General features: G+C 38.2%; 1 protein-coding gene across 1 annotated transcript in view; it reads right to left on the reverse strand.

Annotated features, from left to right (window-relative positions):
• The window catches only part of BRCA2 (breast cancer 2, early onset), a 40,112-nt gene that overhangs the window by 3,122 nt on the left and 9,241 nt on the right, over positions 1-27,749 (reverse strand). The window contains exons 9-23 of the mRNA XM_009696830.1: positions 26,093-27,280; positions 20,480-25,228; positions 19,189-19,281; positions 17,705-17,774; positions 16,890-17,308; positions 15,696-15,886; positions 14,886-15,073; positions 9,873-10,043; positions 9,208-9,559; positions 8,177-8,332; positions 5,913-6,054; positions 2,511-2,632; positions 1,213-1,414; positions 814-980; positions 584-719 (exon numbers count right to left, since the gene is read on the reverse strand). Of these exons, the coding sequence (XP_009695132.1) occupies positions 584-719; positions 814-980; positions 1,213-1,414; positions 2,511-2,632; positions 5,913-6,054; positions 8,177-8,332; positions 9,208-9,559; positions 9,873-10,043; positions 14,886-15,073; positions 15,696-15,886; positions 16,890-17,308; positions 17,705-17,774; positions 19,189-19,281; positions 20,480-25,228; positions 26,093-27,280 (8,346 nt within the window). The remainder of the gene's footprint in view (positions 1-583; positions 720-813; positions 981-1,212; positions 1,415-2,510; positions 2,633-5,912; positions 6,055-8,176; positions 8,333-9,207; positions 9,560-9,872; positions 10,044-14,885; positions 15,074-15,695; positions 15,887-16,889; positions 17,309-17,704; positions 17,775-19,188; positions 19,282-20,479; positions 25,229-26,092; positions 27,281-27,749) is intronic.

Raw genomic sequence — 27,749 nt, forward strand, 5'->3', positions numbered from 1 at the left:
TATCTATAAAAAAGTCACACAAAGAGCACAGATAAATGTAACATGGCAGGCTGTCTGCATGGTAACCGATGTTTCACGCTTCATTCACATTGTAGGCTACCTCCCTACTGATTACAGACAACTCAAAGTCTGTGTTCCAGTGCTTAAAAAAACAATACTCCTGTGGTGCTTCTCCTCTTTAGTCAGAAGATTATCCACTTCTCCCTACCCATGAGCTTCAGTGCCTGTGTTCTGCTCGTTCCATGGCACTGTACAGAAAAAAGGGAGCTCATGCACATGCACGATGGTACTTCTGTCGACGCTGAACACAGATGTGAGAACTTACACCCACCATGGATGGAAAAAAATAAAAGTTTCTCTTCAGCTTAGATCCTGCCTTACTAAATTCTTCCTGAGCTAATAATCAAAGATAGTTTTTCTTTAGGAAAACCAAATTATCTGCCAGTGTATCACGGTGATGCGCTATATCAGCAGGTTTTCACAGGCCTGAGATGCAGGTACAACACCAAGATCATTTTGACTTTCGAAATAAAAAATTTAGTGCTTATTCAATGGGAGGACATGAATGTGGTCCGCAACGTACCTGTCCTGCTAACAGAAACTACAAGTCCGACTAAATCAACTTCAGCACTTGGTGGCTGAAACGAAGGATCCGACAAACTGGTGAATTTTAGAGCCTTTCTTGGAAAGAAAATCTGTACCAGCATCTCCTGTGATACCTGAAGAAACACAAAATTTTGAAGTATTTACAACACACTGAGATAGACTGTGATACATTTTAATGACACACCTTTACGCACTTAAAGCACTTACTGATAGTTGTAGATACTGAGTTTTCTTTGTTGCTGTTAATTGTACGTTAGTTGAGTCTGATCTTCCTTTGTACTGTGATGCTGACAGCTGGTAGATTCTGTACCGATTGCCTTCCTTTAACAATGAACAAACATCTGGCAGTGGACGCCAGATACTCAGTATCACTCCTAGCAACATCAGATTAAGATATATTAGCTATGCAATACTAATTTGAAGGCTTTTAAACAAAATAAATCCACAACACTCCCTCCCAGCCACAAGCCCTAAACCAAAACCCAAATAAAACTGGAAATACTAACATGCAAGCTAGAATACTGTTGGGAAACTACAAATCTACCTGCTATGTTGGCCAGTTACCATGTTTAGATAACAGTTACTTACAGTTTTCCATGTACTGACCATTACGTTTTTCTTGCTTTCTGTAGTCTACCACACGTAGTCTCCATACAGTAGACACGTCTCTTTTAGAACAACCATTTTCTTCCCGTTCTGCTGACTCTAAAGCCTTCTTGAATTCTTCCTGTATCTGAGTTTGCTTTTTATCATTCATTAACTGCCTGTGAGCATTCAGAGCTTTTAATTGGTCTTCACTGAGATATCCCTGTAACCAAGAGAAAATGTATTCAGTATCTTTTTTATTAATTAATAAAAAAACTCAAGATTTTTAGATAGCCTCTTTTTTAAGTGTTGGTCTGTTTCAAGCAATTTATTGTTCAACTGATACACTACTAGGACTTGAGATGGGGTATGTTAACACAACAGGAGTTGCCAGTCTTGACTGGTACTCAGCTGGTGCTCCATTGTCCAAGTATTACATTAAACACTGCTCTTATGCGATAATTAGTGAGAAGCCTGCTTAGGAGTGCATAACTAAGGTGAATATTTAATATAACAGGCATGCTTGTCTGTTTCACAAGAAAGAAGAAATATCAGGGAAAAAAACAACCTGTAAGACAAAAAGAAGAGTTGCAGGCTCTTGCAGGCTCTCAGCAGGCTGTTCTGAGCTGAAACAGTGATTTATACTAAAATTTACAGTAACATTTCTGACCAAGGCTTCAATATCCAGATGCCTCTACATGTAGCACCACAGATATGCGTAACATTTTATCAAATAAAGTCACAGATCATATGGCTTTATGACCAAGGACCAAGTCAAGGACCCTGACTTGCAAAAGGTGAGGCATGTATTTAATTTTTAACAACTGGCAGGGACTAATCACCTGCATCTTTATCAATAAAGGCATAAACACTTAGAAGCTGTGATTCAACTGGAACAGGGAATGAAGAGGACGATGACAATATAATCATTCAAACACTTCCGTGAAGAGCAGGCAAACAATATGTGTGTGGAACTCAAGACTACGAGATGCATTTAGTATTCATATATGCAAGACAAAGAAAAGTAATAAAATTACAAGTAACACGAACTTTTAATTATGTTATATCCTGGATTTTTATATCAAGATAAAATAGCATTCTGCTTTGCAATCTGAGATATTATTAATAATCTCTTTCAACAAGCTGTCCTTAAAATATTTTCAAAATTTTTCATCTTATTTAGCAATAAGCATACTGTAGAAAATCTCAAAAGGCAGCAAAAATAAATAGTAATTTAATGGTTGATTTTAGCAGGAGGTACTAAATTGTAAACTATTCCACCAGTATTTCAAAATTTGCCCAGTAGGATCTACAGTTACCTCCATATAACCAGGATCAGACGCATTCTGAATTGCTTCGTAAAGTTCTGCACCATCTTGCAAATTATGGATTTGTTGTCTTGTGACTATGTGTGATCTTGGTGTTCTTCTGCTGGTTCTCTCTGTTAAAAAAAAGCCGTTATGTTGAGTACAATCAATGCATTTTAAAAGTGAAAGAATAAATAATAATGTAAGCAGCATGGTAGTGCTTAGGCCTTGCCAGAATAAACATATAAAGCATTTCTACGTAGGAACTGATATATGTGTGTGTATATATCTAGATATTAGGAAAATACAAGCAGGGAAAAAAAAAAAAAATCTCTTTCATTTAAATCCAACATAGATTAGAATATTATACAAACTTCAGGGAAGCCAGTATCACTCTCTGCACTTAGGAGAGGCTGGGAGACTTGACAGGCTGCCATGAAACTTTATCGATACTTGACCTATTTTCTGTGTCTGTCACTTTGTCTTCCTCTCATACAGCAGACAAGTCTCAAAGATACCAAGATCTGGGACAAACGGTGACCACAGGCCTGCACATGAAGCCTCCTTAGGACACCAACTAAAAGCCAAGATAACTTCCTTACATTAAACTATTGCCCTTTTCTTAGGTAAGTAATTTTGCTGCTAGCATCTTGATTCGTTCCTTCAGCATAGCGGACTCCAGTTTACCAGTCAAACATAAAACACAATGAGGTGACTGATATGGGGAAGTTTGTATCAGTGAAGTTAAGAATTATAAAGCAAACTGATTTCAACTAAGAATTCTGTGGTGGATCTTCTTTTTTTTAAGGTATGGCTTTATTTGCATTTTCCTTGTTTGTCATGAGGGACTGTAGGTTCTGAGAAAGCAGTTAGAGAACACCTCAGTGTTACAGATCACCACGAGAAAGATTTATGGAAAGGGAGAGGCTATCTGGATGGTAGATATAACCCTGTGAAACTTGAACTGCACAGGCTGCCGTTAGTGCTGGAATCCTATCTGTTCCTGGAGAAAAAAAAAAACAACGAACCAACAAAACAAAACACAAAGCTAAAACCAACAAACACTGCTCCCAAAAACCAGACCAAGGTATCAAGGCAGCTGGAATCCATGATCAGTGTGGCAAGAATCCTAATACCCTTCTTCATTCCAGTTTAGCTGAGTCAAACCTAGGGGGAAGCGAACACACTTCTGGTGCAGCAGTCATGAAGCTGTAGCGATCAGCAGGCAGTTGCGGCACTCAAAGCAACAGCAGACCTGAAACTACGGCTAGAAATCACTGGCAGAGGCGTACAGTGTCATCCCATTGTAGAATGAGAAAATGGCTGCAGTTGGAAGGGACCTCTGGAGGTCATCTTGGCCAACCCTCCTGCTCAACAGCAGGCTGCCCAAGACCATGTCCAGTGAGCTTTTGAGTATCTCCAAGGATGGAGATTTCACAGCCTCTCTAGGCAACACTGTCGGTCACCCTCACAGTGAAGAAGGGTTTCCTGATGTGCAGAGTTTCAGTTTGTGCCCATTGCCTTCAGTCCTGTCACTGGGCACCACTGAGAAGAGCCCGGCTCCATCTTCTTTGCACCCTCCTTTGAAGTATTTATGTACATTGATTAGATGCCCCTGAGCCTTCTCTTCTCCAGGCTGAACAGTCCCAGCCCTCTCAGCTTTTCCTCCTATGTCAGATGCTCCAATCCCTTAAGCATCTTTATGGCCCTTTGTTGGACTCTCTCCAGTATGTCCATGTCTCTTTTGTACTGGGAAGCCCAGAACTGGACACAGCGCTCCAGATGTGGCCTTACCAATGCTAAACAGAGGGGAAGGATCACCTCCTTAGACCTTCTGGCAACACTTCTCAACTTGTCCACCAGGACCCTCAGGACCTTTTCTGCAAAGCTGCTTGCCAGCTGGGCGGTCCCATGTACTGGTGCATGGGGCTGTTCCTCCCCAGGTGCAAGACTTGCACTTCCCTTTGTTGAACTTCACGAGGTTCTTGTCAGCCCATTTCTCCAGCCCGTTGAGGAGATGGATGGATGGCAGCAAAATCCTCTGGTGTATCAGTCACTCGTCCTAATTTTGTATCATCAGCAAACCTGCTGAGAATACACTCCGCCCCATTGTCCACATCATTAATGAAGATGTTAAAACAGGATTGGACCCAGTGTTGATCCCTAGAGTAGACTGCTAGTTACTGGTCTGGAAATAGACTTTGTGCCACTGATCACCACCCTCTGGGCCCAACTGTTCAGCCAGTTTTCAGTCCACCTGACTGACTGCTCATCTGGCCCATGCTTCATCAGCTTCTCTATGAGGATCTTAAAGGAGACATGTCAAAAGCCTTACTGATGTCAAGGTAGACAACATGCGCTGCTCTCACCTCACCTACCCAAGCCAGTAATTCCATCACAGAAGGTTGTCAGGTTAGTCAAACATGACTTCCCCTTGGTGAACCCCTGCTGACTACTCCCAATCACCTTCTTGTCTTTCATGTGCCTGGAAATGGTTCCCAGGAATACTTGTTCCATCACCTTCTCAGGGATCAAGGGAAGGCTGACTGGCCTGTAATTAGTTTTCCGGGTCCTCCTTCCTGTCCTTTTAAAGGCAGGAGACACATTTGCTTTCCTCCAGTCTTCAGGCACCTCTACCAATCACCATGATCATTCAATGAGGATCAAGAGCAGTCTCACAAAGACATCAGCTGGCTCCTTCGGCACTTGTGGGTTCATCCCATCACTGACCACAGACTTAGATATGTCCAGTTTGCATAAGTATTCTCTAACTTGACCCTTTTCCACCAAAGGTATGTGTTCCTTGCTCTACCAGGGCCTGGGATTGCTGAAGGCTGGTATTGCTAGTTAAGGCTGAGGTGAAAAAGGCATTGAGTAACTACTCAGCCTTCTGCACGTCCTGTGACCAGGGTCCCTGTCCCATTTAGCGGCTCCACTGACCTCAGTATCTCCACAATCCTGCAAGGTTTGTGATGAGAGATTCTCAGTGCTCAGTTTTGGTATTCAGGTCTACTGAGATACACATCCCAAGCAGCACCCACCTCCGGGTGAAATATTACCCTGTCAGATCTTCGAAGAGAATGGAATTAACAATTCTACAATTTTGTAGCACTTCCCTGAGCATCATCTCAATGGTAATTTTTTAGTAGCCTGGCTACCAACATGTTCAGGAACAGTTTCCTAGATAGCTGCAAAGCCAAGCAAGTAAGTGTATAACTGTTTTGTACTGAAAGGTCTTGATACATAGGAAGTAAAAAACCTAAAACAATACAACACAAAACCACAACAACAAAGGAAACAACCAAACACACTATCTCTGCTTCTCTATCACCAGAGAAGTTTTTGCCAGTTTTAGTAAACACCAAGAATTTTTTTGTGTTCTTAATACATGTTCTGAAACAATGAAAGCTTTACCTTCATGGTTTTCATATTCTGCTTGGATTTTTGCAAATAGAGCTTCCAGTTTCTTTTGTTGATCCTCTGCATGCTTGGCAGCTTCCCTTTCTTCAGCTCGGCTGTTGCGAAACACGCATGAACCAGCTATCTTTTCCATCCACTGAAATAAAAAGATTCAAACAAAAACCAGCTTATTTATTTTTTAATCTTTAACCTCATCTAGCTTCCTCCTAATACTCACTGTTAAGCAAAAACACTTTAAAAAAATGAACAGGCAGTAGATCGCAAGTTCTTTCAGTATAATAGATAAAACACAAAACCCCACAGCATTGGTTGGAAAATCTTTACTTTAAAGATACACAGACAGCATGATTTAACAGCTGAAAAAACCATAGCTTACAGTAATAGGTATCAATGATGTGATCTAGAAGACAGCTGGATCCCACTGGTAGATATATTACGATACAAACCATCAAACTCAATGCTTGAAAAATATACCAGAACTGCATTCTACCTCATTTGTCTTTCCACATCAACTGTACTGACTGTTTTAACATGCTGGATTAGATGCTGTAAAAGAACTTTGATGTCGTTCTGCAGATACTCTTAAAACTTTTTCTGCCTGAAATGGCTCCATAGGACTACAGTCTTGGCCGCAACCCTGCCACAACTGGCTTGCCTGATTTGAAGAGATAGGTGAGCCAAAGAAAGAGGTCACTGCTGCTGAAAGCAGTCCCTTCCCTTCCTCTTTGCTGCACAGTCCCGTCTTCTCCCTTGCACTGGCTCTAGCAGAGATCTGACCTCATTAGACCACATCAGTTTGTTAATTCAATGGATAGCAGTTTGTTGTGGGTTGTTCTTTTTTTTTATTATTAGTTACCTACTTACTCCTGCTTTAGTGCATTAAATTAGCTAAGCAGACAGGATCAGGTGAGCTCCAGGTTTAGCACAGAGAAGCAGCAAAAGAGTACAGTGAGAGCAGGATGAGGAAGGGTTGAAGGACTAATCCTTACGAGACAGTGAATTGTTGAAATAGGCTCTGCCTGCCTCATTAACTGCATGTCATGTACTTCCTGCAGTATTCACAGTTTGACACCTTTAATTAGGGTTAGTGTGATTCCTACACTCCTTCACTCTTGACGTAAAAGGAGACAGACAGCCCAAGTCTTTCTGTCATTTTGGTATGTTTGAGCAAGAGTTTCAGTGTTTGTTTTAAAACAAACAAACAAAACCCCAAAAACCCACACTACATCATCACATCAATCTCTTGATAACAGTGAGATACAAAGCGCCACTTCCCTCCCCAGCCTGGAAGCCATTTATTGTGATGCGGTTACAGATTACAGTCCCCTTTCTGGGACCTAAGTACATGTTAGTTCTATCACGCAGTTCACATAGTAAGGGCTGCAATTTCCTCCATTAAAGTAATGATCTAAATATCAAAGTGACGATCCAAACCAAATATTGCTATTACCTTTGCAGAATTCATTCTATATTGACCAACAGTTATACAATACTTCAGAAAGAAAGCAATGAAAAAAAACCCTGTATGTACATATGCCAAGTGTAACATACTCTGAGAAAAGTTAACAAAGTCTGAAAATTGCATCCTAGTTAAACTGTTAACATTAAGAGGCTTCATTATGAACAAAAATATTGTTTCTTTTTGTAGTTGGTACTGTTATAAAAGCAAGTAATTACAGTGAAGTCTGACAATATTTAAAATGTCTGGATAATCAAGTGGTATTTAAAAGATCTTCATTCTATTTTACACCATAATCACATTGTATTTTCAGTAATATTTTTAAATAATAGCTCTTACACAGCTACATGTAAGAAAAAGTAATCTTACTGGTGGTTATAAATATTTAACTTCTTTTCAGGGATATGTATGTTAATAATAGAAAAAAAAAATGGGTTCACTTCTATTTGGAGTCAAAACTATCAATGTTTTTTTTTCCTCCTTTAAAACAAGGACTGTGCTTTTTAGATTACAGAACTGAAATTCAATTATTTCTGGCTTTTTGAAGCTGAAAGTAAAGCCAACCAGAAGATACTGAGCACAAACTCAAATTATTCTTACAGCAGGATACTCCAGTCCTGAAATATGAAATACATGCACACTGCAAGAAGCATTCCTGTTCATTTTACACAAAATTGTACCTTTTCTTAAATTTTTCAGCTCTCTATATTATATCTGATTTGAGGAATGATACAGCAGTTAACTAATATAATTTAGATCTCATAAAACTTGTTAGAGTCATAAAATACTTATACCATACCTGAATAGGATAAGTTCTTTGAATCACTACATCAATACACCCCACTGCACCACCCTCACTGTAAAGTGATGACAAAGGCAAAGGAAAAGGTCTGGGATCCCGATGAAATCCTAGTTTTGCATGCCATCGTGCACATCGAGTGCTGTTCGCTGAGATCTGAGTAAGTTGAATGATAAACTGTCACTGGTAGGTCAAAAAAATAGCCAACTTATTATACCTAGAGGAAAGATTATTTTCACACTGACCTCACCAAGAATCTCTCATTTTTGCACCTGAACATATTACATTTTAATTTCAAGGTTTCTTTTTGCCTTGAAGAATGTATTTTAAACAGGAACTAGAAATTTGATGAGTTAAAATTCTCTAGGAAATGAGCATCTATGAGACAAGCCATTGCTTTACACCAGAGGAGCAAAACTCTTACGCTGAAACTTCACCCAGCACTTTAATCATCCTCAAACAAGTGAGGACCCTCCCCTCCAAGCCCACCCTCCCAGGACCTGTTTTTTCCCCCATTCTTCCTCCAACTTCCGTATTGTCTGTGATGGATAAATACTTTTTGTAACTTGGAGCTTAATGAAATTAAGGAGCTGGAACTGTCAAAACACACTGTAAAACTTAGCAGAATTTTATATTATAAACTTCTCTTCCAACCCTATTGAATACTTTGAGGGTGGCCGAGCCCTGGCACAGGCTGCCCAGAGAGGCTGTGGAGTCTCCTTCCCTGGAGATATTCAAAACCCATCTGGACGTGATCCTGTGCAACTGCTGTAGGTGACCCTGCTTTGGCAGGGGGTTGGAACGGGCGGACACCCAGGCCCTGCCAACCCCCGCTAGTCTGTGATTCTGTAAATAGCATCAGCTACCTTGTGTCATGTCTCACAAATCTGGTTATTAAACTTCAACAAAACTTTGTTTGTTTATAAAGCCCTAACAAAGCTTTTTCAGTTTACAAAATGTGGCTCAACCAAATAGCATCTATCACATCTCTCGATCACACCCGATCAAGCTGAACTAATATTTTGTTTTACCTTTAACATAAGGGAATCTGGGGCTTCCAGTGGCGTACATCCATTCTGAGAGCCAACAAGTTCTGCTCCATGCACTATGATCTTCTGACCAACAGTCAGCCTTCTTCTATGTAGGAAAGCTTTGAGAGGTGGATCCAGAAGAGCTCTAATCCCATACCAGCCATCAGTAACTTCAATTATTGCTGCTGCTTTTTTACTTTCCACAATCTTATTGCTACTGCTAGGAGATACAACGGTGTTTAGCGATATGATTTTAGAAATACACAGCACAAGTGTTTTACCTGCTGCATCATCTCTTTCCATTATTTTTTTGATTGCTGATCGTTTACTTTTATCAACTTCCAAATCATACCTACAAAAAAGAATTCATCATGCTTTGTTAAAGCAAACAAAATCCATCACATTGTTTTTCCTTAAAAACAACTGTGGCAAACTACTGCTGAATCAATCTACATGATTAAATACCACCGTAGCAAATCAAATGTTATCTGAATTTTTGCAAATAACATGCACTACATTTTTAATACTGACATGCGCAAGTTTAACAATATAAGCATTCTGATAAACAGTAAATGCAAGGTATAGGTGCTTATTTTGTAGTATTACGAGCTAGAAAGCATACAGTATCACAAATTACAACTCCAAATACATTGCTATACACGTACCTATATTTCAATTGCAACAGCACTGTTTCTGGTGTCAAACATCTGTTAGCAAATTCATGTGGAAAAGATACTTCCATGGCTGCCAATTTCCATACAATCCACCTATAGTGATTGTAAACCCAGGCCTCCGTTATTAGCTTGGGATCCACACCAGGAGTGTCACAGAGGGCTCTGCAGAGAAATTGTTAATAAATTAACCTGAAACCCACTCTAAGTTTTTACTTGCCTGTTTTTCCCTAGCATTGTATTCAGTGTATGTCCATAGGAAACATTAACAAAGGCATATCTATTACAGTGAAAACAGGAACGTTACATTCCATAACCTGATCTGGTTATTGTCTGAATACTGAAGTTTTGTCCTCATATATGCTTTGGCAGGACGCATGTGCATACATGCATGCATTCTTGAAATGGAGACTTTGGACCTAGCAGTAGCTCCAGGGGCCTGCTCTTGTCTGCTTCATGCAGCATAGAGGGACAGAGGTGTGCTCTATTCCCTTTCAGCCCTGGAATTTCCACTGCTTGCTTGATGAGTTCATTACAATCCACCTCCCTCTACTTCACAGTTTCTACAGTTGTGGTTTGGGTGGGGTTTTTGGGGGGTTTTTTGGTTTGTTTTGTTTTTTTGTTTTTTGTTTGGTTGGGTTTTTTTTAAGCATGCACATGGACAACACATTTCAAAGAACTTTCAGTTGCTACTGAAGAACTTTCTTCTTTCCATTGAGTGTCCGCTGAAATGGACTTTCATTCTGTGTTGAGTCCAAGCTGCACCACTGTGACCTGCACGAGTTGGGTTGGAACATCTATTTTTTCCAGCTCTCACAGTCACTAGGAAGGCCGTTTCATTAAACAAGGAAGAGAAAGAATTAGACCAGAGATTCAAATAGCTGAGTCACGAGCCTGATTAGAACACAAGTCAAGTCTTGTCAAAAAGTCAATTTCCGACTTGCGAGAAAGCCTCAAGAAGATTTTAAGGAACTGTATTGCAGTTGGGCGAGGAAAAGAAACAATTTAAAGGCCAGAAAGTCATATACAGGAAGATAAGGAGCAGGCATGGCCATGAAATTAATTATCATTACTGCTTTGCTCTCTTCTAACGTAATCTCAAACTTTAGGAGATGCTCTGTAATCTTTTGTGAAGAACAATGCAATTCAGGAGTTAAAGACAGAATTCAGTTCAAGATTAAGATCCTAAATACAGATGACTAAATGAAGGTTATGTATGTTCTAGTTAATGGAGATCCAGTTAATACACTTACAGTGATAGAAAGAGTGATTCAAGGTGACCAATCAGTAGTTATTTATTCTCAATCACATGCTTTAAGATAAAGCAAATCCAGAAAAGATTCAGGAACTGAAGGCAACCTCCTGAGGAACAACCTCTACAAATTGCTTGAGAGACTATCTAGTATTCAGGGTCAGATTGACACTGCCACCCAGCGCAGGTTCTCACACCAAAACCACCATGGCTATTCTGGGACATTTCGCAGTATGTTGGTGGTTTCTTTCTTCTGTTTCTGGAAAATGAGTGTGGGGAAAGCCATGTATCTGTTGGCCTGACCATATAATCAGGAGCACATCTGAAAATGATTACGACAAGCTGCCTCTGGAACAAGAAACTGGACTGCCTAGAAAGGTCAGTATTTGGTACATCTAGGCATAAGAAGTTTTGTGCAAATACTTTAATACCTTTTCCATTCACAGGAAAATTCACAGTAAAATTAATCAAGATTACCTCCAACATGCCTAAGCAGTAGATTGCAAATACACTGATCCAGAGCTGGGTGCATTGTTCCCAGAGATCTACTGCTTCTTGACAAAAACAACCCCAAACCTCGTGTTTCCTGTTAGTTTGTGTAGCAGCGTTGCTTGTCAGCTGAGAAACAGCAATTTCACATGAGAAAAGAATGACCAGCATGCTTTCTAAAATGCATGCAACTCCAGAACACTGACATGTAGGCAAGAGGCCCGGCATCGTAACTGGACATGGATGAACATCCCAGACAGTCTTTTATGCATCTACCATAAATGCGTTGTAGGAACATTCCATCTAGCAAGGTATATCCCCAAAACACTCAACAATCGTGTCACCACTGGAGGGAAATGCAGAATCAGGGATGGTATCACTAGTAGCAAAATATTTGCCAAATGGGGTGGAAGCAGACAAGTAACAAGTTCGGTCAAGTTCTGCACACCCTGCCTCTGAGTGCCTATATAAATGCATATGCCTACACGTCCCGTAGCTGTCCACGAAACAGCTGGGGCATGCGATGCCACAGGGTGCAAAAGGAACTGTGGGAGGATTAGCTCTGCCTTACAGTACTTAAAAAAAAAACACAATCAATTTTAAGGACTGCTCTGAAACAAACTTGGTTTACTATCAAACAGAGAGACTCGAGAACCTGCAGAGCAGCATGCAAAAATTCTTAGAAGCCATTGCTAAACAAGTAAAAGAGAAGAGGGTGACTGGGAATGGCCAACACGGATTTACTAAGAGCAGATAATGCCTAACCAACCCAACTGATTTCTGTGGTGAAGTAACTGGTGCTGTGGGTAAGGAGAGAGCAGTTAAGCAAGGACTTAGACAATTTCTTACAGTCTCTTTCTCATGGAATTGGTAAGATATGGGCTGGATAAATAGATCCAGTGGGTGGAAAATTGGCTGGATTGCTAAGCATAAAGAATTGTGATCAACAGTACAAAGTCCAGCAGGTGGCCTGTAACTAGTGGCACCACTGAGACATCAATACAGGGACCAACATTTAATGACTTCATTAACAACCCAGATGATGGCATGGAACAACACTTGCAGCAAGTTTACAGATGACATCAAATTTGGGGAAGTGGTTGATAAACTGCGGGGCAGGGTTGCTACTGAGAGGGAGCTGGATAGGCTGGAGAAACAAGCTGACAGGAATCTCACGAAATTCAACAAAAACAAAGTCTTGCACTTGCGATGGAACAACCCCATGCAATAGTAACAGGCTGGGGCTGACTGTCTGGCAAACAGCTTTGCAGAAAAGGTCCTGGTGGAGAAGATGACAAGAGGAAGCAATGAAGCTAAAGCAATGAAGCACAAAACCATCCTAGGCTGTATTATGAGGAAAGCCAGGAAGGCAGTGATCTTTCCCCTCTCTTCAGGACTTGGGAGACTGCATCTGACGTTTCTGTCTGGTACACTAGAGCAAACCCCGCAGAGGGCCACCAAGGCGATTCCTCTGTGTTCTCGGGGGCTAAGTACTTGACATACAAGCTAAGAGAGCTAGGTTTGTTTCAATTTAAAAGAGAAGGCAAAGAGACCTCATTCCTGTCTACAACTACTTGACTGGAGGACGCAGAGAAGACAGGGACAGACTCTTCTCAGAAGCACACAACATTAGGATGAGAGACAACAGACACAAGATGGAACATAGAAAATTCTAACAGGAGATGAGGGTTGTTGTTTTGGTTATTTTAAACCATGAGAGCAGTCAAGTGGCACAGGCTGTCCAGAGTAGTTGTGGAATCTCTGTCCTTGGAAGTGTTCAAAACTCAGCTAGACAAGTCCCGAGTAATTAATCTAATTCAAACTGTGTTGAAAAGGGGCTTGGATTGGATGACTGACAGTGGTCCCTTCCAACTTAAACTATTCTGTGATTCTGTGAACTCCAGCACTTGACTGATCTTCACCGAGTAGTTATAGGGTACTGACACAGAACATCTCCAGTTCTCCCAAGATGAACAAATGTTGTTGATGCCAAAAACATTTCCCAAAGTCATGGCAATGACTTTAGCATCAAAAATGTTTCCCAAAGTCATGTGGGAGAAGCTAATAATGATGCTGACTCACTACAAGAGCAGAAAGCAATCTTTTTTTCATGAGTAAGTACAGATCACAACATGGATGTACACATCTTATACTTGTCAGTTTTCCCATATTGGATTACTGGCACCAACTTCACCAACTCAAACTTTCAAATAAAAGCAGTCCTTGAGCTTGGAACAGACCTATCTCTGTGGCACTTTGGTACTGGGAAGCTAATGCTGCAAACTTCTTGAATTCTGATACTAGGCATGTTGGCAATGCATCATTGACTACAAAGGCTACTCAAATAAGAGGTCCGTGCCTTGAGTGTTTGTGTGAATGCATACCAACAGCGATGCTGACTTGAAAAAAGAGCATCTCAAATTTAGCGAGGAAATCAGAAAATAATGGTTAAGTATTTCCTGAAGTTTTGCTGGAACAACAGTACACTGGAAATTCCTCGTTCTGTTGCACATGCTTTTGATGAAGTTTTAATGTACAAACTTGCTTACAGTAAAACAAAACATAATTTTTATGAAACTGTTTAGGAGAGATGCACTCAACACATACTTTTTTTTTTTTTAGCTCATCTTAAATGACCTGCAAAAGGAGGGATAGAAGAACCAGGAAGAGTGCAAGAGCAAGGGTTGTTTGTGCACTTTTTTTTCTTCTTACATATACTCAAAAGAAAGTCTGAACGAATCAGCGAGTTTTACTACTGAAGTCTTGGCTTCCTTCAAATCATACATCAGCTTTAAAATAATTATATTCAAAAAAACATTTTCAGCCCTGTCCTGTCAAAGAAGCCCTAAGCACCTCCCCAATCAACCTTCATCCCCATCAAGAAACTCTAAAGCCCAATAGATATAAATCCTTTTCCACTTGAAAAAAAAAAAAAATCAAAAACTTATAATGCTAATGAAGTGCTGAATTAACAGAAAACAGTAGTATTTTTCTAGATGATTTACACTGTTGAAGAATCCCCAGAAATTTTCTAAATTGCCTTTGTATGCTTTTTTTAATGGTCAGTGAAGATCACTAACATTAGCCTACGTAGTGTAAATAAAGATATTACAAGATTGTAAATTTACTAACAGAGGTGTACTAAAAATGCACAGTAAAAAAAGTAGTCACGAGGCTTTAAAAGATCACCGTGTTGGATTTATTCTAGGGGATAAGAGAATCACTAATAAATAGCATACTTGTCTCAAATTCCTAAGTTACTGTACCTGTAAAACTCCCTTTTTCCAGCTTTTCCCTCATCTGTAGGTATTAGCCATCCTCCATCAGCAAGTTGCATCCCATTTCCAGCTAATAAATACTCCTTACTGAAAAAGTCTTTGAGGAGAAACTGGAAAGATTCTGCATTTGTGCTGTTAACTTGTATGCACTCTTTCGAAACACCGCACATGTAAAGCTGCAAAAAATTAGATAAAAAACCAAAATAATGACAATACAGTAGGAATTCAGCTTAGAGTTTTTATATCTAATGTTATATATTCAGATAAAATATTTCCTTGAGGCTGAGACAGCTTTTGTCTGACCTTGTCATTTCATATGTAAACCAAGGAGAATGGAGGAATTCCCAGCAATTTTTTAGCACAACGGCAGCATCACAGTGTGCTTTAAAATTGTTTAAAAAAATATTCAATAGGTTTTGTACCTTCACTGTACCAAAAGCAAGAGGTTTTTGATATAGGCTTACCTAAGCTTAAATTCTAACTGTTGTCTTAAAATAGCTCTTCATATGTGTTAAAAATCAATAGCAACTAAAATTGGTGGATTTTTTCCTTGTTTGATGCTTCTCTTGTTTGATTCTAACATCACAGAGACATTTATGACCCTTATTATTTGGAATAGTCTTAAAAACTGTGGATATGCAAAACTACTTAAAAACTGTAGCAACTGGTAGAACAGCTACTGTATATACTTATCTCAAAACTGAAGAATGTATCTATTCAAAAGCTACTGAGTTTTTGCTTGCTTGCCTTAAGGAACAGATCCCAGTAAAGACACACAGTAAAAAGATATCAAAATACCTCTTCTGTAGAATAAAAACTAGGAGATTTCTCTTCTACTGCAGTTTTCAGAGAGATTCTATTTCTTGCAGATGTTTTAATGACATAAAGACTTCCTGGCTGGGAGCTAATATTTTGCCTGTATTTCTTTTTAATTCTCATTTCCTGCAGATCTCTGGCACAGCGGAGATTTGTCATCATCTTGACCATAGCTACAAAGAAAAAACAATCCCAAACCATCAAAACCTTTTAAAAATATGTATCGATTTAAGATATACAGTCACACTATAAAAGCAGATTCAGAGAAGCATATTTTCTAAGCCACTCTGCAGATTTTTAGAAACTGCAACAGTCTAAATATTCAGACTTTAATGCATTTAAAAAGCAGTGTTTACTGAAGGCATTCGAATATTTATATGAATTAATGGTATTAAATGATTATGAAGATATAAGTCCCTGAACTAAAACTTAAATCCACATATTTTTCTCAACGGACTGAATTCTGTCTTCACAGAAAACTCCAAATGAACAGAAATTAGTTGATGATGACTACAAAGTCTGAGATTTGAGACCTGAGATTTTGACCTGTAAATACGGGATCTATTTTTGCAAATGTTCATGCATCTGTTCAAATATACACGAGTCCTTCTGAAAAAAAATCCAGATTATCTGATTGTAATAGTTACAGAAATTATAGTCACTGGAATATTCAAGAGAGCTTAGAAGGCATAAGCTGACATGCTAAATAAAGTCAAAGAGTTGAGCATTTAAAATATGCCTCTGAAAATGACACAATCAGCCATTTATATGGTTCAGCCTACATTTTAATTAGAAAACAGAATGAAAACAAACTTCTGTACAAGTGAATGAAGTATAGCAAGGCTAGTCTTTAAGGTTCCTAGAATACTTTACTAAGAGCTATATAAAATCAAATATCAAATGAAACATAAGCCATCTTGTTTCTGAAGCACTGTGTGAAAACAAAGTTTTCATGTTCTTAACTAACTTTGGAGATGAGTTGCCTAGGTTTTATTAGAAGTGCAATATAAAATATTAGGAAAGTAATTATTTTCTAATTTTCCTGTTCCCCCCAGCTTAAAAAGAAGCTTCTTTTTTATTTAAAAAAAGAAGTCTGACAGAATATGCAAAACTCTTAAAGGTTCAATTCTGATAGCTGGTATTCACAATAGTTAAGTGATCAAAATCTGAAAATACCTAAATTGCCATTTTCTAGGTCAGTGTCTGCTGCATGCTGGATGCAAGACTGGTGATCTTGAGGTTCCGCAATATTTTGCTCAGTTGTGATCTGATTTAATTGCATCTCTTCAGTCATATTTTTGCTGATCGGCAAGTCACAGCTTTTGCTGCTGCCTTGTTCACCTGTAGAAAATGTCAGCTTGGTCTTGAAGGGTGGAATAAAAGTTTTAGCAGTTTTGCCAGATTTGTGCAAACTTCTTGTTTCTTCACTGCCTTTTGCGGAGGCCTTACATGGTGTAGCAACCCCTGAGGTACCATTTAAAGACTGCCTTAGTGCACAGTGCTGAAAAATGGCAGGTTTAGATTTGAATCCTTTGAAGTCTTGATCTGGTAGAGTAAAGGTAGGGTTCTTGACTTCTTGTCGTTCTTTAGTAGCCCTACAGAGATGAAAACATTTAAACATACAGGTTCCAGCTTCCTGACAAAAATCTTTGTTAGGATTTTTATATTCTTAATTTAGTAATACCACTTTCAACACTACGTCAATGAAAAGATAAAATATCAGTCTTTTACACTTTAAAACTGAATACTTGATTTCTATTTATCGAGAAAAGAGAAATACCAAGTGTAAAATTTATTTAGCATCTCATTGATCTACTGCAGCAATGTGTGTTATATGGTAATCTACTATGTTTATTTTGAAGTAAAATTATTAGTCTTTTATAAAGTTGGGTAGCAAATTATTACCATCTGTTTTTAAAAAGTTACAAGAGCTTGTGAGGTTTTAAGAAATTGCATTAGAAGAACTGTAAAATATATTACAAATTTCTCACCCAAAAGGTTGACAAGTTATGGGTTTTAAAGGAACATGGTACATAAATTTTCTTCTGTCTTTGAAAATGCCTGTAAGATAAATAGAAAAAAGTTGGAAATGGATATTTACATCACAGGCTTTTTTTATATTAATGTTATAAATATACAGAAAATTTTCCAGAGTGGATTTAAACAGCTTTGTTGTTTTGTGTCGTTACCCACCCCCCCAATAAAATCTTTGTAGAAAACATATTCACACTAGTTGCAGACAGCTCTAAAGGATAAGTGACCACAATGCTGAACTCTCAAAAGTCCCTATTTGTGAGCCTGCAAGATGTTTTTAGGCTCCTGAAAGGGAAATATTTATCTTATATTTAATTCCAGGTAGGCTCACCATTCAATTTAGACTCTTTTTTAGCAATGTTTTGGGTTTTTTTAAAGTTACAACAGAAAAAGGGCACATTTGCACAAATCCCTCCTTCCAGCATTGAAGGACATGCTTATCTTGGAATTATTAACTAAATCATGTCTGCCTGGAATTTGTGCTATGTCCTTAGGCTGCAAAGAGGAAGTTTCATATGAGAAGTCATATACACAAGATGCCACATGCTCTGGAAGTCAGAGGCAAGACTGTACTGGAGATTAGAACTGTTTTCAGTTGTTCCACCAAAGAATAACACCGTTCAGATCCTGCTACATGATAGGATAATATTTATATACAAACGGTATAAAATTATTCTGCAGCAGTGACTTACAAATTCCATTTAAAACTTTGAATCATGGGTTTTATGCTTAGAATAGATTCAGGACAGCATTCAGGAACCAATATACTGGTTAAACCAACATAACTGATGAAGCCTGCTCCTGAATTCTAGGTGAGAGCATATAGTGCCTAGAAAGAACAAGTTCCTTAAAGAAAAGCCGTAGCCAAAATCACATTATCCTAACACCCCAATCACTAACTAGCTTCACATAAAGCATCAACTCAAACTTTAAAACCTTGATTTCACTTTCATAAGCCTCCATATTACTGGCTCAAAATATTAAAAGCATCTTAATGTAGACACCTATCTGTAAATATATTCTTCACAAATTATATGATGAAATTACCAGTACCTTCTCATTTTCCTGTAGATACAGTTTTTAATTGAGAAACTACAGGTCAATAAAGTATATTATTCCTACTGAAACTAGAATTTGTGAAATTTAGGATTGTGAGACACTGGATAAACTCCTACCGAGCTGGAAATTAAACAACAGTTCTTGCAGAAGTAGTACACTGTAATATATTTAGATTCTACACAATGAGGCATACCATTAATCATCTGATTTCAAGTCAGCAGAGATACTACCACAGCAGCTTCCCTGAAGTTCCGTGACTATATTGATAAAAGAAGCAGTTAAGCAATCTTGCTATATATGTTAGTTATTTGGAAACTGAAGAATTCTAAAAATCACAACTGACACCAGATTACTGCTTAGAACAGAAGAAAACTAAAATTACCATCAGGAGTGCTTTTCGAAGCTTTCAAAGATCTGGAGGGATTCTTTGTTCTGTTAAATTCAAGCAGTAGCTGTCTTTTAATTGGAGGTTCTCCTAGGATAAAACCGCAGGTATTTAAAAGTGATGTCCCTTTTAAATTCAGTTTCTTACCAATACTGTAAAACTTAATTATAATTTCTAAATAAAACATTCAAGGAGTCAGAGCAAGCAGAAGTAACAAGTTTTCAGATCACATGTCTGTATTAAATGGCCTTTTCAAACACAGAGCTACTTCACCACAATTTGCAAAAGTTTCTTCTGTACAGAATGACACAGTATTGTGTTACCAAGAATGATTTCAAGACTCCATATAATGAAGTCTGTTGCTGAATCTTTTGCGGTCAGTAGGTCTGTTCCATCCAAATCAAAATTTGTGAGCCTAAAGTTATCAAACATACTCAAGACTCTCTGCCTCAGAAAGTGCACCACAGTGGACTTCAGCAGCACAGCTCACTCCCCATCTTTTTTGTGCTTTCAATAAAGAGTCCCTCCAAAATTCTAAAAAAGTGTGTAACATCTTTTACAGAAGCTGTAACTAAGGATAGGGTTGAACTGTGGCACAAGCTGTTTCAAGCTGGACTGAGTCCTGTCTGCCTTTTCACACCTACCCAAACTTTCCTGCAGTAGCCTGCCCAACCTTTGTACTTGAACCTGTGCAGCTAGACAGCGACTCTGTCGCGATCTACCCTTCCATAAATCGTTTTCAGCTAGCCCAGGTCCCTGAACAGGTCTGGGTGACTGCAGGCATTAGAGTACCAACACTTCAGCACTGAGACAGATCAGTTTTAGATAGTAAGAAACTGCGCTTTTAGACCAACAGCTATTTTTCATATCAGACTAGCAATCTCAATAGAAGCGAAAACTTGTCCTCACCTACGAGGCACAAAAAGCTGAAAATGGAACTACTACTACTCATTTTTCAATGTAAAAACACTAGATTTGTGCAGAAAAGAAAAAAAAAGTCTGCTCAGAGAGGGAAAAAAAGCAGTAGCTTTCTTCCACAACTTTACAACAAAACAGCAAAACCTGCACACCTTTAAAATTACAAATTACAAATTTAGCTTGTACTGTGCATTTAAGGCTGGAAAGAGTAGATGAACTATTGTCTGCAGCGAGAAGAATGTTTGTCATTGACACCTACAGAAAGAACTTCAACTTCTACATGACCAAAAAATCAATGTGACATGCAAAAACCCCTCAAACAGCCCACTGTGCAGAAATAGAGTTGAACATATATGAGACAAAGACCTACCGAGTGAATTTTCTTCTTCCAAGTGCCTCTTCCCAAAAGTCTTATTTTGAAAGTTTTTATCCAGTCTGCCACTGAAGGACTGTGCAGCATTAATGTGTACTCCAGAACCAGAAAGATCGTCTTCCATAAAAGCCCTTGCACTTTCTACAGCCTCCACTTCCAAGTAATTCTTTGGAGTTTGGAGAAGATGAATATTCGTTTCTGCTTCAGCAGTAGCACTGCCTGAAATTGCTTCAGATTCTGTTTTCATCCCTAGATTCTGCTGCCCTTTTCCAAAAGACCCAGTCTCCCCTTGCTGAAAGCTATTTTTAAATGATGTTATCTGCTTGGGTTTCGTACTATGTGGTACATACTCACGCATTTTGACATGGCGAGGGCTCGGAAAAGACTTCATTTCCTCAGGGTAGATGCTTTTTAAGTCAAAGTCTTCATTACAGCTTTTTTCAATTTTGGATTCTGAGGTGACTTTATCAGTCAAAGATTTTATTTGTTGACCACTCTCTTTAATTGAACTAAGTTGATCTGTAATGCAAAGTCCACTGCTCCAAAAGTCATCAGACTCTTTTAAAATTGCCTTTGCTTTCTGATAGGCATTTTTAGAGACTGTCACCTGCTTTCCACTTGCAGTGCTGAACCCAAAAGCAAGATCTGAAATCAATTCAGTGCTGGCATTTTCTTCCCCTTTTGGTAATACCATCCGCATTTTCCTAGGAACTACTTCAGTGTGCATTTCAGACTTTTCAACATTTTCCTCAACTAAAAATGCTTCTTGGACATGCGACGAAAGATCACCTTCCATTTCAGAAAAGAGCTGTCTAGCTTTCCTCAGTGACTCTACTGAGAGTTGTACAGGCTTACCACTTGCTGTACTAAAAAGTCCAAGGTTGCTTGTAGAACAATGTGACTGCTTTACCTGCTTATCTGGAACAGGCAAGTGCCCTAAAAGCTTGATATTCTGTTCAAAGCGTTGCCTCTGAGAATTTGAAACAGACTTTGCATCTGCAAAAGTGTTTGTATCTTGGTGACCATTTTCACTAGCACTTGCGTTTACTTTAATAAAATGGGAGGTGGCTGAATTAATCTCTTTGCTTCTCGCAGCATTTAAAAACTTAGTGGAATTAGGACACTCAGCATGAATGACAGAAGATGAATTCCCAGCAATTTCTGATTGATTAGTTCTTGAGTTAGTCTCCATTTCGTATTTCACAGGTTCACTGTAGTCTTCATGAAACATTTGTCTGACTCTTGCTAATGCACTTTCCGAAACAGGAACTGCTTTACCTTTTGCTGTACTAAATACAGTTGGCTTCAGATCACCCTTTTGATTTTCAACATTAAGTGTTGTTTCTTTTAACCTGGCTAAATTAGTTTCATCTTCAGGAAGACTGACTAGTGACTGGTTTTGGCAAGCATTAACTATGGTGTCAGTGAAGCAGTTTGTATCAGCCCAAGGTTTGTTTAAACGTTCTAAGTCCTTACTGTCGCAGTTCGAATAAGAAGAGCTACTTTTTGAGGTTAAGAGGAAGGATTGATTAGATTTATTGTTACTATCCTCAACAAATAAAATATTTTTTGTATCTCCAGGCACAGAATTATCTTCAAGGTCATTCGATACCTTCATTAAATGCAGAGATGCAGCAGAGTGCACAGGAATACCATCCATGTTTTCTGAATCACCCCTCTTTTTTGGCGAGTATTCCATCTCTCTCTCTGCAAACAGTTCTCCCTCTTCAGACAAACAAGTTCTACTTAAAGCATCACTCTCCTGTCTGGGAAGGGATTCCAATTCTGACTTTCCAGGTCTGACATCAGCTTTTTTATGGGCACATGAAGTTACCGAACTTCTTTCACAATCTTCACCTAGATTAAGAAGTCTATCTACTCTACTAGGAGTATCAAGAGTCACAGCGCGTTTAATGGGACTGCTCTTTACTGCCTGCTTGAATTGATCTCCAGGTTCTTCAGGAATAAGCTTTTTATTAAAATTAAGTTTTTCTGGATCACATTGAGCAATGCTTTCAATACATAAATCAGAGTCTTTGACACAGTTTTTGCCACATTTCCTATTCTTTATGGGGTTCTCAAAGTTGTCATTATGTTCCTTTCCTATGTCAACATCTGCAAAAAAATGTTCAGCTTTAGCCAAAAATCCATCAGCGATTGTTATTTTCTTGCCACTAGCAGTACGAAAACCAGTCAGATACTTCCCTTTCACTTCATTCTTTTCAACACCCACCTCTTGCTCAAAAGGTATTTGATGATGATGGTAAGAACCTATTTTTATTCTGCTTTCATTCACTAACGGGTTCTTATCATGGGTGGTGTCTTCTTCCATATTTTTATGATTTGTCTTTTGTTTATCAGAGTTCTCCAAAACATTTATATCTCTTTCCCCACACTGCACGTTGAGCAAGTGTAGAGAATGTGCCATAGCTGCATCAGAAATGGATATATCGTCACCAGCTGGAGTTTGAAATTTTTGTGCCAAATGTTCATTTTCCCTTCTGTCTTCACCTTTCTGATTAGCAGACAAGTTTTCCATTTCATCTGATAAACTATGTTGTTCTGCAGTTGTAACAGCATCTCCTAGACATGTTACATCTAACGAGTCTTCTTGCAAACTGCCTTCAACTTGGCGATCTCCTTGATTCAAAAATTGTTTGGAAATGTTATGATTCTGGTCAAGTTTTTTAATGGATGACACACTGTTGATCATAGTGTTAGTGCTATTGAAATTATCATTTTCAGTATCATTTATTGATCTTTTTGTCTGATTTTCCATATTTTCCTTAAACAGTATACTAATATTTTCCTCATTTTTTTTCTGTGTGTGGTGGGAAACAGAACCTGTGTGGGAAATGGTATCTATGCTTTTGAAATCTGAAACACAAACTGGTTTTCTTTTGTTTTCTCCAGTTGAATTGTGACATCTAGTACTAGTTTCAAAAGACTTAAAGAAATAGTTATCGTCATCCAAGTCCCTAAAGAGCTCTGCAGATCTGTTCAAAGCCGCCTTAGAAATATTTATTTTTTTACCTCCAGCTGAAGTAAAGCCTACAAAATTACAAGAGCCGCCCTGTTTAGCTACTGGAAAGCTCACATCAGATATTCTACCTTCATTTCTGTCTAAGTTAGCAAAAGTAACCTTTTTGTCATTTTTATGGAAAACCACTGCATTTTCTTTTTCATATTCCACCATTTTAGAGTCTTCATTTTTGTCTTCCTGCTTAGTACAATACTTGTCATTTTTTACTTGATTTTCAGATTTAAAAGTGCTACAAAAATCAGCATCTTCTCTTGTTTCAGAAATATTTTCCCCATTCTTTGTTCCACATGTTTCTACAGTTCCAAACTGCTGAAAGGCATGACTCTGTATCACGTTACTTTGCTTTCTAAACTGTGTAAATTCAAACTGACTACCTGTTTCTTCCAGGATACTAGAAAGTTCAGCGATTTCAGCTTCTTGGCTTGCTGTCAAGGTTTGACTTGTTTCTTGCAAGGACTGTGGACTTCTAGGAATGCTTTTACACAAACCAACTTTATGTGGAATAAACTGCGTATGCCCAGGCTTTAGGAAACTTGTCTGTGAATCTGAAGAACCAGATAAATTACTGTCCAACTTGCTTTCTGAACCTGAGAAAACCATATTCTCCTTTTTAACTTGATTTGAAAAGTTTCTGACTCTTCCCATAGAATCGGCTTCAAAGCATTCATTTTCAATATCTTTGAACAGCATTCTGCCTTTTGCTATACTGACTTCAGAGAATTTAATCTGCTTATTGGAAGCAGTCTGGAAGCCACCAAAGCCCAGATTCAAACCGCATGCATTAAGATTTCCTGATGATTTCCCTTTGTGCTTTAGGTTCTCATTTGGCTTTTTGCTGGAATACATAGGTGCTACTTGTTTACCTTCTTCAGAAGTTACTTCATTTAAAGAATTATCATCTACATAATCTAACAATTCTTTAGCAATCTCTACAGCTACATTATTGAAAGCAGCTGCTTGAAGGCTTTCACTCTCTTCAGCTGACTTTGGCTCTTCATTGTTGGCTACAGCTTCTGAAAAGGCAGCTGCATCTGTTTTCTCCCCCTGTTTTAATCCAGTACTATCATTTTCTGAGCAGTTTATTCCCAAAGGTCCAAGTACTTCTTTACAGTCAACTACTGACCAGTGGTCTGTAGCATGCCTTTTATCAGTTGATATTTTATTGCAACAATCACTACTGACTCCATTTATGCCAAAGCTGATCTGACTCAAAGTATTATTGAAACCGCCATTTGTCACAGACATATCAATCAAGTGTTCATTATCCCTAGAAGAAGACCACGCAAGTTCTTCATTCAGGCTCCGAGGTACAGTAGCTCCATCGTTCACATTTGCACTCATGTACTTATCTTGCTCACCTTTCTCTAAGCAACAGCCTTTATGGAGCAACCTGGAACGCTTTTTTGCCATTAGGTATGCTGAAGTTAGAACTTTACGTTTTATATTTGAAATTATTTCACTATTTAAAGAATCTGTTTTGTCTTCCTTCTGTGTATTAGATACTCCTAGGCATTTTAACGATGTAGCAGGTTGAGCCTCTCTTGCATTTTCCCCCAAGTCTCTCAGGCCTTGTTGCTTCAGCCTATCATTGAAGGAATTATCAGGTGACTTATCCATTACATCCATTTTTAAAGTACAAGCACTGAAATTATTTTCCTTGATATTCGATTGCAAATGCTTTCTCTCAGCAAGAAGTAAGCAGTCTACAAGAGAAGATATTACAGAAAAAAACATGTTAATAAAGTAGTTCTCGTTTACTCAAACAAATAAAAATTCATATTTCCATAAAATTTTGGCCCATAAAATCGTTTCTACACATGCTTAACACTGGTACCATAAATATCACTTTTGTTTTCAAATGTGAATGCCTTAACAAGATTGGAGATCCATTTAATCTAATCATGTTCTAATAGCCAGAAACAAGTGAGTAGGCTGCAGCTAATGCTATCAGTTAAAAAAAAATAATCCATTTTTAGTTGTAATGAAATTTGAAGAGATGGGCTTCCATTCCTTGTTTCTCAACACAAGGATTTGTTTCAAACTTTAAGAAGTACTTCAACTCCTCATATTAAGTAATTCTAGCAAGAATAACAGCTTTTTAAAAATAGGAGTATATGCTTGCTTTCATTATGTAATTTGTTTTTAAAAATATTTTGTGCTTCTGGAAGAAACAGATGTACAGTCTTAAACTCGCTAATTTTAGAAAAATAACAATACAACTTTACCATTCTTTATGATCTCTTAAAAGTTATCAACTCAGATAGGATGGCCCTTGACACTATGGATGTCTAAACAGCATTGACAAAGATAATTAAGCTTGCCAATTAGAATAATGGTTCAAGGTGGAAGTTTCTATTCCACAAACTAATCTGAGACTAAACCAGTAAGTTAGCATCAGACAACTTGATGCTATTCTGTCACTCTTATTATAACACTATCTTGATTCCCAGTTGCAGTTATTTTATCACAAACACAAGATTTTACACGTTTTTATCTGAAACATTTACATAAAAGGTTCTTTATATATTAAGAATCCTCCACAAATGATGAAAAGCTTAATAATATACCTTGCTCATCAACACTGGCCACATGACAGCCTTTAAATTCATATGAATCAGACTCCAAATGTGGTAATACAGGATGAATAGGCGATTCAGAGGTTACTTCTTTCTGTATTTTTTCTTCTTGATACAGTAAAGTATTGTTTATTGTGTAAATAAATCTCTTCGATCTCTTTCTCAAGCTGGATAACATATTGAGGTTTTTAAAGCCAGACCTAGTAAGAGTATTTTCACTATTTATTAAATGTAGGTCATTGCAATTATCTGGAGATGTAGCACTACATACAAGTGGGTGAGACAGAACATCAGTTATGACAGATTTAGAAGTTGTTTTTAAATGCTTGGAAAAGCTGCCATTGTAGACTACAGAATACTCCGTGACATTTGTCCTTTCAATTAAAAAAGAATTGCAGTTTAAGAAGCTCATTTTGGAAACCTTCTCAGCTGCACATCCTTTTATTAACTTTGGATCTTGAACACTCAGAGACACAGATTTTACTGGAGTTATTTCTGATGTTGGGTTGTTTTCAGAATTTTTCACTTCATAGCACTTTTCTGACAAATTGACACTCAACAGCTTTTGTGCCTTTATCAAGCCTGAAGTATTCAGTAAAGGTGTTTCCACAGCATCATCCTTGGTCATTAGTACTGACTTCTCTTCTAAGTTTTTCTCTCTACATAAGTCAGAGGGTGGAGAGCTACATATAGACATTTCCAAGTGAGTTACATCAAGATCAGACAAGTTCAGCTGAGACCACTGGCTTGATGAAGATTGCACATCATCTTTCACAGGCTTCTCATTCTCAGATGACTTGTGTGTTCTATAATCTGGCACATCTCCTGCGATCCTAAGTGACTCCAGTTCCTTTTCGTGTCCCATTAAACAGCCATCTTTACCATCCCCTGTATCTTCCTCTGTGTTTTGGTGTAAAGAATCTTTCATTTCAATAGAGTGGCTTTTTTCAGTCCAGCTAGTTGTTTCCACTTCATGTGAAATGCCAGTCTTTCTTCTAGTAGGCTGCTCAGAAGGAACATCCCCCTTTCCTTGTGCTTTATCTGTGTTTATTTCACATTTCTCCACTGCATCCACAGCATGGGGCATCAGCAGAAGAGTTCCATTGGACTTAGCAGGCATACTGAATGTATCCTCAAAGCTATTCATCTCAGCAAATAAGCCATCTAACATCTCCGACTCTAAATAGTTTAGAGAAGATGGGGAGAGGAAAAGAATTAAAAAATTATGTTTTAGGAAATAACTTAGGAACAGCATTGGTTTTTTTATAGGTAAATACAGCTGTCAATTTTATGGTAATTACCTTTAATCAGGAGCAAGTTTGGAAAGATAAATCTACATGTCTTTAAAGTAGGTTACTCTCCAATAGCAGCTGTTACAGGAAACAGGAGGCAAGAGACATACATGCAGATGCCTTGGCCTCCTGAGAATTGTGGTGATTAAGCAGGTTTCCAAGACGAAACCTAGCTGTCTCAAAAGAGTATTTTTTTTCCCACAAACAGGAAAATGAGTAGTAAATTTTACAAGATAAATGTCTAGATTTTTTTCTTCCAAAATTTATACTTCATGGTAGACACCAAACACCTTAAGCAGCTGCTTATTTTTGTCTGTAACTAGCAGCTATGGCAACTGTTATTTAAGGATTAATTT

The sequence above is a fragment of the Cariama cristata genome, unplaced genomic scaffold (assembly GCF_000690535.1).
Source record: "Cariama cristata isolate BGI_N322 unplaced genomic scaffold, ASM69053v1 scaffold6823, whole genome shotgun sequence".
Taxonomy (NCBI): domain Eukaryota; kingdom Metazoa; phylum Chordata; class Aves; order Cariamiformes; family Cariamidae; genus Cariama; species Cariama cristata.